This window comes from Rhagoletis pomonella, unplaced genomic scaffold, assembly GCF_013731165.1.
Source record: "Rhagoletis pomonella isolate Grant_MI unplaced genomic scaffold, Rhpom_1.0 Rhpom_scaffold_00012, whole genome shotgun sequence".
NCBI classification, from domain to species: Eukaryota; Metazoa; Arthropoda; class Insecta; order Diptera; family Tephritidae; genus Rhagoletis; species Rhagoletis pomonella.
Genome location: NW_023458566.1, coordinates 4,835,072 through 4,847,114, shown reverse-complemented (window position 1 = coordinate 4,847,114; position 12,043 = coordinate 4,835,072). Strand labels below are relative to the sequence as shown.

General features: G+C 33.2%; 1 protein-coding gene across 2 annotated transcripts in view; it reads right to left on the bottom strand.

Annotated features, from left to right (window-relative positions):
- Positions 1-12,043, bottom strand: part of LOC118747717 — a 33,888-nt gene that overhangs the window by 3,378 nt on the left and 18,467 nt on the right. For both annotated transcript variants that reach the window (XM_036481815.1, XM_036481816.1), the window contains exon 2: positions 44-477. In XM_036481815.1, the coding sequence (XP_036337708.1) occupies positions 44-95 (52 nt within the window). In that variant the 5' untranslated portion in view covers positions 96-477. The remainder of the gene's footprint in view (positions 1-43; positions 478-12,043) is intronic.

The window sequence follows — 12,043 nt, the reverse complement described above, 5'->3', positions numbered from 1 at the left end:
ACATATATGCGCGTGCATACAAACAAACTTGCCCAATACTTACCCAATAAAATGCCGGAAAGCCATAAAAAACGTTTAGTATAATCCATGTTCATCCATAGAAGTATTCCTCGTATGCGCAAAATTTCGTACTTGATTTTTGTCCATGCGCTCTAAAATGTGGCCAAAAGAAAGCGACAGCTGTCGACTTTGTTTATATGGTAAGTGGGTGGGTACATTCACTCTGAGTCCATATTCCAGCTTTAACTCGCTGCTTGAACTTAGACTAATTGAAGCTCTGCGGCATTGACGTGTAGAATCAAGAAAATAATAGAAACGTAGTAGCAATTCACATTGACGGTGTTTTCCAATTTGGCAAGCAAAAGTTATTTTCTCTCACAATCGTTTATTTTTTTCTTTTTTTCTTTTTCGTATTCCAAATACAACTTCGTTAGTGTTACTTTGCGCAGTTGATGGTTAGGTTAATCATAGAAATCGCTGAAATAAATAAAATGAAAAATCTATAAAAAAAAATCGTGCAGAAATGTATGGAAATGTGTTCTTAATTTCTTTCAATGAAGATTGAAAAGCAACAAACAAGTGTAATATAGAATATCTATTTATATAAAATAAATTATCTTCATCATTGCTTAAGGCCCTTTTTGGCAGTCAGAGCTATCACCCGACTTTCGTAAAATCTAGCTAATTTCTGATATCTATGACCTCCAGATACTTAAGTTCCTAAAGGTGTGCTTAGACGATACGTATTTGCATGTTTACATGTTACTTTTTACATATGGAAATGTCAGCATATCGTGTAGAGGAGAATTAGATTTGTTTCTGTACAAAGCAAATGCAAATACATAAGAAATAGAAATGTTCATATTTTCATCTGACACACACATAGAATCGTCTGGGTTTAGTTTATTTCATTTTCAAAGAACGTATTTTTAAATAGCTAAACAAAGACTGGGAATTTGACAGGCAGATGCAATTGCTCATGTATCGAAAAAGTCACATTTACGGATGCAAATACATATCGTGTAAGTACACTTTAAATAAGTAGAAGTTAAGAAGTATTTGCCTGGTGTTTTAGCCTTATATAATATACATTCCTCACCATTTCACATACCCAAAGTATTTAGTTTGGAAATTACTTTGAAAAGCGTTGCCACCTGTTAGAAAAGTTGAATTTAATTACATTATGCACAAGTTATATGAGAGATTAAAATATGAGTGTCAAACGAAACTGTGGTAAAGGATCCTTAGTACATTTTCGAGGGCTGCCCCCAGTTTAAAAAGTTAAATTCAAATTATCTTATAAGGTAAATGAATTAAACAAATATAGGTGTCAATCGAAATGAGTTTGGAAAGGCTTTATTTATGAACAATATTTAGATGGGTTGTCACGTATTTGAAAAAAAAAAAATCAACTTAATCCATCAGTTAATTAAAGTTTGTATCTTAATGTCAGTCGAAATAGATTTAAGAAGATTTACACTTAAAAACAGTTTTGAAAAGAGTTGCCATCTTTTTTAATAATCCAATTTAGTTAACTTATACACAATAAATGATACTTTTAAATATGAGTGTTAAACAAAGGAGCTTTTTGAAAGCTTTAATTTAAAAATAATTTTGACTAGGGTTGCCACCTACTCCAAAAATCACATCTAGTTAACTATGTAATGTATACATAAAACAGTAAAACAGAACAGATACGAAATTCGCATCAATTGAATGATAAACCAAAAAATATAAAAATGCAAAAGCAAAAAGATGAAACACCAAATTTTGCCATTCTGATTCTTGCTGATAATTATGTGCTAGAAAAATTAGGAAACAAAGCAACTTTTCCGCCGAGAGCTACTTTTATGACCGTCGGCAGGGGCAAAATTAAAAATAAATCTATTCTTGCCGAATTTCGTCGTTGATTTGGTTGTGTGCAATCTCATATACTGTACTGTGTTTTAATTTTGACAGCGAACTTTCTTCCGACGAAATTCTCTCAGCAAATTGATTTTGTTTATACCTTAAAATCGAATATTTTTTTCATATACAGAATGTTAAAAAGAAAATAAGCATTTTCCAAAGCAAACTCTTTTAACGAGCAAAATTAATTTTTTTTTGAGTAATCATATTTCAAGTAACTCGATTAATCAACGTTTTGAGTAGTCGAAATCTTGATTACTCGAGTTAACCGAACTAACTTGCTCGAGTAATCGCCCTAGTGGCAACACATTTCATACTCTCGCCAAATATTTATGGGCGCGATCTCGATTTACGGATGACAAGCTCCGGATCCCTCCGGCAGTGCTAACGATTGCCATTTTCGCATAAATGTACCATTTTTGGTATATTTTTTTTTTTTTCAAATTTGATAAGTGGCAATCGTGATAACAGTGCTGCTAAAAATGTACCAACACCAGCTCTTACATACTTGCGTATTAACTTTTCATTCCACCCAAGATTTGTACATATTTCCCTTCAGTTCTCGTGTTTACATATAATTCCTCTTTTCTTAAACTGCTTAATATTGCATGTCAGAAAATTACCTAGCCTTTTCAAAATTTTGTAGCCGAGTAGCAGACTCTACCTACGTTTTTTTGCAATTATAAACTAATATTTTGAACAAATTAGCTGGTGGGTGCTCGTGTATATATTCTGTAAAAGAAGTAAGTAGGTGTTTAATTGCAGTAACCAGAAGCGTTAGTAGAGATATTTGAATAAAGTATTATTCTGGCGCATGCACCTAAAGTGCCCGAAATGGTGCGCTTCAATTACAAGTATCGACAGGTGTGTATGCATTTGCTCCTTTAAAGGTAATAAAAAGGTGTTTCAATTATAGCAGCAATTTAAAAAAAAAGGTAAGTTGAAGTAAAATCTAAATGGCTCTACACTCAGGTGTTTTAGTTCTTTTTACTCATTCATAAGATATTTCTTGCTGATGGCGCTGTGATTTTAAATTCTTAATACCCTTGAATTTAGAAATATTTGATAGGGCGAATTTCCATTGGATCGCAAAATGAACATCAGCTGTACATCTGCTAATAGTTGACTAGGTTTAAGTAGACCTTTTCCAAATAATTTACATTCTCCTTATAACCACGCAACAACTGATTTCATTAATATAAATGAAGATACCAATTATATCTGAATTTCCAGTAGATGCCTTGCCTTGACTCTACAGCTTAACAAAGGCCTCTAACCGAACATTTCTGGTGCAATAATTCAAAATTGGTGAATACTTATTTGAGAAAGTTGGTGCGAAATGCACAAATGCGGGTAAATATTTTTTTTTTTTAATTCAATTATAAAATTTTTTTTTAATTTTACATAACTGACTGCTGACTCAACATCAAGTTTAGCAGCGTAGGCATAACAAAAAATGCATCTGCGCCTAATTCTTTTTTAATTTATTCGTCTGGCAACCATACCTACATACATTTTAATGTAAACAAGTGCAAAGTCATGTTGCAAATTATCTGCTGCAAAATCTTGAACATTTCCTAAGAAATAAGATGACACCAAGTGGGATTTTGTGTTTGTAATTTAATTAAATTTGTTGTGCACTTGACTTATGCAGATGAAGTAAACGAAAAGAAAAAATACAAAGTGCAAGAATATTATTTTGCCCACTCCAAATATGCGTATAATTTTTCTTAACTGTATGAGTCATCTGCAATTCTCACACAGTCTAATGAGTAGGTGCACTTACGGCTAAAGATGCCAGATCGCAAAAATTTATATCGATTTTTTGGTCTAAATCACAAGAATAATCTTCAAAAGCCAGTCGGTATCACAATCGTGAAAGAAGACAAATAGTGAAATAAAAACGTTATTTTAAACTAGTAATTTTTAGCAAAAAAAAAACCGACTTCAACTCCCATATAAAAAAAAAATATATATATATATATCTCATGATCCGCTGATCGGATCTTAACGAGATTAGTATGGGACCACCTCTGAGACACTACCTTTCCGATGCAAAAAGTCCAAAGTTATGCGGTAACATACATAAAAAAAAAAAAAAAAATATATATTCCGACGAACTGATAACCTCCTCCTTTTTTGGAAGTCGGTTAAAAACGTTCACATTTTGGGAATAACTTTCACTCTTTAAAACTTTAGAGAAAATATTTTTTTTTACATAAAACAAAAGCCATTAGTCAAACAAAAAAAAAATAGCAAAGGCAAATGAACAACTAATAGTCAAATTTAACTGGCTTTCAAAAAGTGCCTGAAATTGCGGTCGTTCAATAATTATTGATAATAATTATAATAAAATAATTATAATTAAAAAATTGGTTGGAACACGATATGAGCTGTCCTGTCGTATACGTTACATTGACCACGAACAATTACTGAATCGCACAGGTTTCTTACATTGATAATAGACACGAGATAGCAGAAAATTTTGTAATTAAACTTACAGGGGAGATAGCTGGAATCTGGAGTTATATATTTATAAGCTCCTATATTAAGTCTATCTTTAAAAATCTCTTTAAATCAGGGCTTCGGTGCGGAGCGGAGCAAAGGATTTCAGCTGGAGCGGAGCTGAAGCTCCTTAAGGAAAAATTTTCACTATTTTGTTTTTGTTATTTTCTAGACTAGTAACGATTTATGTATTTTGAAATATTTTTATTGTCGTTTTCCACAAGAATAAAAAAAAAAATCAGTTAATAAATTTACTCATATTTTGCGTATTCTTGTTTTCGTACGAATCGAAAATCATGAAATTTTCTTATCATTTTTTATAAAAAGATTTCAAGAAAAATTTCGCCTACGCTTTTTGGCGGTTACGGCTCATATGTAAATAAATAAAATTTATTGGGAGCGGGAGTGGAGCTCGGAGCGAAACAAAATACCAGCACGGTGCTAGAGTGGAGCGATGAAAAAATCAATTTCTTCGAAGCCCTGCTTTAAATCATTCTTAAAATCAGACTGAGTACCTGTATTGCTAGATTTCAGGAAGAAATTTTGGATGAAATTTCGTGCTATATGAGGCTAGAATAGTGGCAGAGTAATTGAGTAGAACTCCATCTGGTCACTTTAACAGCCACGGTTATGGCGCTTGTGATGTGTGTTGAGAGCACACAACTAAACCATCAGTGCATGCATAGTTTTTAGTAGGAAATCTGACGAAGATGTTATAGATGTTTATGCATCCATTAAATAGGAGGATGCACTGTGGCCTAACGGATCTGTTTCACCCCCTTATTTGGACAACACTTTGTCCAAACCCACATTCGCCACAAAGATTAGAATAGCTTTTAGAGGTTGGGAGTTTCTCTGCTCATCTGTTGGCCATATTGGGCCACCAACATTTTCTGGTCGTTTTTGGACCTACTAAAAAAAATTCTGGGGCTTTGAGCAACTTTGAACATTCTTGAATAGGCTGTATCCCTCTATTTCTTTGTGACCTGCAACTTAAGTCCGTAGTTTCTAGGTGTAGACCTGAAAAGTTAAGAAGGAATTGAGTACCACCTGGCCGTTACTAAGTATTACAATGTTCTCCTAATGGCAGCTTTTAGAAAAGTCTATCTTTCCATAATACTAATGGCGTAGAACTCTGCTCCAAAAATTTCCAGAAATTTCTTCGTAGCCTCATCTATAATATCTTCTGATGCCGCCTTTTTAGCACTGAAAATATTAAACCAGGATAGGTTACTGCGCTTTACAGATATGCAAGCTCCAATTTGAATTTCTTCTCGAAAACAATTACTTTCCTTATACCATGGGAGAGTACCGGTGGGAATTGGTATCCTTTAAAGACCCCAGTATTTGTGTATTTAGAATATATTCCTCCGGTAGCAGTTACCACAAGACCTATTAGTTATCATTGCTTTAGACCCCAATGTGACAAAAATTCAAATTTTGTATACTATTCAACTTACTCAGCACTGAGAGTACCACTCGCATATTAAACGAAGGAAGGCAGCTGACCAACGAAAAGGTCATAGACACGTCGAGGTACATGTCTCCTTCGGTGGGTATCTGAATAAGTCAATTTGTATATTTGGAGTTTAAAATGTCTTTGTGGAATGACTAACGAAGCGGCAATGAACAACATGTCGGCCAGCTAGGTAGCGTTAGTAGATAATTTTCATCAGTGTACTTAACAAATTAAAAGCCTTTTTCAAGCTTACCTGGTTATAGGATTTTTATTATCAAGACTTTAACCGAAACAAATGGCTAAAATGCCGGAGCCCAATGGAGCCTGTATGACTCTAATCCTTTCAGAGTTCCATTCAAGGAGTATAAGGTAGAGTTTCTAAGATGACGGTAGGACTATCAAGCTGCAGCCCAATGGTTTATGTCAAAGAGTAAAAGGCAATCCAATAGATTTTTAATTTCCTACTGGAGTCTTTGAACGACTGCTCCAGCTTAGCCGGGAGGGTGTTAGAAGCATTACTAGATATCATCTTCGTAAAATAGGACTCTTTGCGGAGGCAGACTGCTGGTTTTGTGGGCTAGTGGAGAAAACTTCAGAACATAATTTTTGGGATTGCACACTAGGCCGGGTAAAATGTTTCGAAGAATTTGTAAAACTTTTCACTTTTTCGCCCTCTGGTGGGATTTTTAAGAGAAATATAAAAATGGATTTTTCGTCAAAAAAAACCCCTTTTAGCAAGTTTTTATACAAACTTTAAGGGCTGCCTTACGAAACTACAGCAAAATGCTAAGAAACGTATTTTCGCAATTTCGCAAACTCCAAATTAATTTTAGACGCATGGTTTCTTCGGCAAAATTGCTTAGAATTACGCGTAGAATCCTTCTGTGCTATATGCGCATAGTCGAAAAAAATCTGCCGTACAAATTGCCCGTCCTATTGCACACGTATGTATATACATATGCATAAGTAGCTTCTTCACACGAAATAAGGCAGTTAGCATTGGCCATTCTATCGATGGTAATTTTTGTAGGGACCTTATAAAAAATTTCAAGCAATTTTACGACCTTAAAGCACAAAGCACATCTTATTTCTTAAAAATACCAAATTGGTTAAATTAAAGAGTACACACCGGCGTATGAGTAACCTTAGAAAGCAAAAGGCCAAAGATGTATGCAAACCATTGTGTAATCAATGGAACAATGCAATACCGCACAATAGACAATAGCTTGCAATCAATGTTGACAAGTTGAGTAAAAATAAGATACTATTTATCAAACAGCAACAGATTAAAACGCATTTCCATGGCCAAATGCGAACCAAAATGTCATGCTATAAAATTAACAACGCCATGCATACGTACACAATTTGGACAAATGTATCAATGCACGAGAGCATCTAAACAAGCTACACTTAGCTTAAAATTTCATTAATCTTAATCACACATTTCCGCAAGTCAAATGAATGCACAGCGCAAAAAAAAAGGCAACCGCTAAAATTAACAAACATTTTTTATTTTTTTTTTTTTGTTTATGTGTGTGGGATGCTGCGAAATCGACAGCAATTCATTGTACAAAACAAATTTCGATTTTGTTTTTCTTTTGTCAGAAAAATATTTGTTGCCGCATAATTTTCTTTTTTCTTGCAATTTTTTATTTTTTTTGTTCACCTCACACTTATTAGATACTTATTGAAAAATATGCAGTGATTAGTTTTACGCTTTTTGCAATTGTCTGTTTGCGATTAATGTTGTGTCAAGTATGTATGTCGACGATGAGTCGCGCATTAATTTACTAGTGAAATAAATCTTTAGATTATTTGTATAGACAGACAAACATACTACTTACATTTGCTATTTCCCACAAGCATCAGCGATGACATCTCAAATTGTCCGTCTCCAGTTCAGTTCACAACCTGCTCGGCTAGTACAGGTATTTCTTTTTTTTCTGTCTGCAATCGCGAGTGCATTTCATTACTCACAATTGATGGTTTAGTCGGACATGGTAATGGTTTGCTTATTGCTTTTTATGGCTACAAATGTATATTTAGTTAATATGTCAATATTGTTGAACTCTTGACATTTTGCGGAAAATTTATGACTTCTTATTTATTTTAATTTTCCCAGTTTCTCACCACCATAATTGATATGCATTCTTTAAAGCCACATATTTATATAAATAGATTTGCTTTTTTTTTTTTTAATTGATAAGCAGTTAACATTGAATGTCGGTGGCAGTTCTTTTGATATTGAAACAAGTAATTTTTAAGCAAAAAATAAAACCGACTTCAACTCTCATATGTATAAAAATTTAAGAGTGAGAGAGAATTAGTTTGGGACCACCTTGGAGATACCACCTTTCAGTTAAAAAGTAGCTTTTTATTCGACTAGAAAATGTTCATACGTTAAGGCTTTTAATTGTTTCAGACGAAGGCTCTGGTGTCACTACTACATTTGTCCAGTCATCTTTCAAAAATCAAAGAACACCACAAATATTACCTTCTAGCTTCAAGTAGTCGGCCTGTTCACCTTTTTAACGAACGAAAGCCTGTTGTTTTTGTAACAGCATACAGTTTCCCCAAAGAATTTTTGGCTATGTTACTGGGGTGACAGTCCTTGGCCAGATATAATTTTGGGTCGTCCCGGTTACGTAGACCCGACGTGTTGAGTAATGGTGGGCAAGATTGCGGCTTTCTCTGTTTAGAAAACTTCGTCTCTTTTAACTTTCTCTTAGTACAGTGTGGCTCCATTTTTGTTTTATTTAGATATTCAGGCACTTGGTAAATGAATACCTCAATGAGGTGAAATGTATATATCTTGGTATGAGTATAACTTTTGAAGCTCCGTAGTTTGGTGCTCAAAAACATTAAAAATAAACTAAGTACGCCAGGGCCACACTGGAGAAGTGAAACTTACGTTACATATCTAGTTTGTCTCATAACCAATATTCATACATATGTACATACATACATCTGCTTTCGCTTAAGGTTGGTCTTTTTTCTATCTAGATCTCTACCTCTACCCTATTCGTTCTAACTACGTTTATGTTATTCTGTTTTCCTTTATCTTTATTTTTATCGATAACCAAATCGATAGAAACATCCACAAATACATCGATAACAAAACCGATAAATATCTGATAAATACGATATAAATATCGATAGAAAAATCAATAACAATATCGAAGGCAAAACCGATAACAAAATCGATAAAAAATATTGATAATAAAATCGATAACACAAGCGTTAAAAATATTGATAACAAATTCTATAAAATTTTCGATGGCACTACCGTTCACAATATCGATAGCAAAATCGATAACCATATTGATGAAAAATATCGATAACAAAATCCTTAAAAAAATTGATATCGATAAAAAAATCAATTACAAAATCGATAAAAAATTTCGATTACAAAACCGATAAAAATATCGATTATTATATCGATAAGTTCCGATAATCCCGAATATTTAAAATCCCGAGATAGTTCCCAGATTGAGTCTCTGTGTTTTTTCTTATATCATTTTCTTTATAATTACCTTTAATTTAATCTTTCTACCCCTATTTTCAACTTTAATTTTATCGGTATCATCATCCTCTCCTTTTTCTTTATATTTGTCTTTGTTTTTTACTTTTATGTTTATCATTTTCTTCATCTACATATTCCCCTTCACCGACAACCCTAGTCTTGTTTATGCGGAAAAGAAAATTAGCAAGCAAGACCTGGGGTCTGAGACCGGCTATGGTATCTTAGGTTTATATAGGTTTTGCGAGACCAATCGCCACGTACTCTGCTGTAGTATGGTGGCGCAGTGACATGGCCAAAACCATAATAACAACGTCAGGACCAGATCTTAAAGCTTTCTTAGATTTGTCAGCTCTAAATTTAAAGTTTTATATTTAATCACCAGGGAATGGCCTAAATCCATTATTTTGCATCCGGTTCAAGCATACAAACTTAATTGTTTTTTGATTAATTCTAATTATAATTGATTACTAATTCCTCGGTTAAAAGCACTTATTGAATTATTCATTACGATTACCGAACCTATGTAATCGTTTTGATTAGTAATCGTAATCCAAAGTTAACAGGTCTGACACCAATTATCCTCTGGGAGCAACCGAACACCCGTCCGTAAAATTACAAATTTAATTGCAATTAAAATTTTGGCATTCACAGGCTATTTGTAAGCATTACAAATATTTCTATGCACCAAGATTTTCGTTGTAACTAATCGGCTTTTAATGACTTTAAGCTTATTTATTTTCAACATCTAATCATTGATTTGACTGTAAATGCCTATGGCCCTAAACTTGATTAATATGTATTACACTTTCACTATTTCTGCTCTTTTGAAGCCTACCCCTTTTTGCCCTTTCTCAACACAAAATTTTACAAACGTTAATTCAAACGGAAACACCGACACCTCGGACAATTTCGAAGGCGATTTGGTGCGTGATATAATAGATTGAAATGCTAAAATACGTTACAAGGTCACTAGGCAAACGGCAGATAATGACAGACAAAGAGACACTTTGTGAGCGCACGATTGATATGTACTTAGATAGATATAAAAAAAATTAATTTTTTGGTATGCTTTGAATACCACATTTTTTCTATCAATCAAATAATGCCAATTAACCGGCCCAAGACAAGGCTGCTGACAGGTAATTCCACACCTAAAGCAGTCAGTCAAAGAAATAATAAATAATCAAAACCAAAAATGATGGTAAAGAGGAATTTAAATACATGTGCATGTTTGTATGTATATATGTGAAACAACAAAATGACGAAAATTATTGCTATTATTAATTGCATATTTGCGCATTTGTTGTGCAAAATAGTAAAAAAATGGAAGCGTCAAAATTTTTTTATTTTTTTTATTTTTTTGCAAATTTTGTAAACTCGTCTACGCATATTTTAGCAAAATGTCAAAACCGTGCTGATATATTTATGACACTGGGAAGAATGGTGCAAAGGTTTCCGCTTAGTTTTAGACGCAAGTATTGTTTGAATATTCAGTCCTTTACTTTATCTTAGAGATCCTCTAAGACATTTTTTTTAATACATTTCCCTTAAGGTCAGCAGGGGACCAAATGTTGGTGTATGGCGTTGCTTAAGTTCTAAACGGATATACATAACCGGGTAGGATCGCCATACAAAATTTATTTGTTGATATTTTAAGGACCAACCTAATACACACGCACATAGTATTATTGAATTTTTTAATTGAAGTGCTTCCACTTATGGCTTTCGAGAAGGTCGCGTTTTTTGCCAACTTCTTGTTGGCTACTTGTTGCTTGACCAGCCCCACGAGCCGATAATCAATTGGCAAGCATACAAATCGAGTTCCCTACAACGCAAGCCAAAACAGCTTAACCCAGTCGCGTACTTGCCTACCGGCATTCAATTACTGAACTCGCTTTGAAGATTAAGATGAGCTTAAGCTATAATTTCTCACTTAATTATGTGTGTCTTTGGTGCCCTTGTAACACATTGAGTAATTTGTCCATAGCCGGTTTTAGCGCTGACGAATGATGAATGATGAATGATTCAACCACGATTTTAACGGTTTTATTTTAATTATGCTAGGGCTGTTGTCTAAACTATTTCCGACTCCAATAAAACATATTGCGAGGCCCTAATTAAGATTACACAGACCAAATCGATGAAAGGTTTTTTTTTTGCATCAGACTAGATTACTTAATTTTAAGTTAACTAAATTTTGGCTTTTTATGAAATTTCTTAAAAATTCTAAACTAAAAATAAAATAAAAAAATAAATTTCGAAAAAATTATTTTGCTAATAAAAGTTGTTTTGGTAGAAGGCCATTCTGGCAAATATCTTGAAAGATCTTTTCTATCTTTCGAAAGACTAAACACGAGGAGGTCTTACCGATATTCTGATTGTCTTTTGGCAATAAGTTTTCAAAAAGTTAAATGAAAATAAAACCATAAAAACTAAAAATTTTATATATTAAAAGTTAAGATAAAGTTATAAGTTTCTAAAAATTAAAATGAATTAAAAAAAAATGTGTTTCTTTTCATAGAAAAAATTTATTAAAAACGATAACTATTCTCCTAAAATTTAAAAACAAAAAATGTTTTTCATTTTAAAGTAAGATAGTCTAGTAACTGAAAGAAAATTTAATAAAAAAAGCAAAATATTAAAAAATA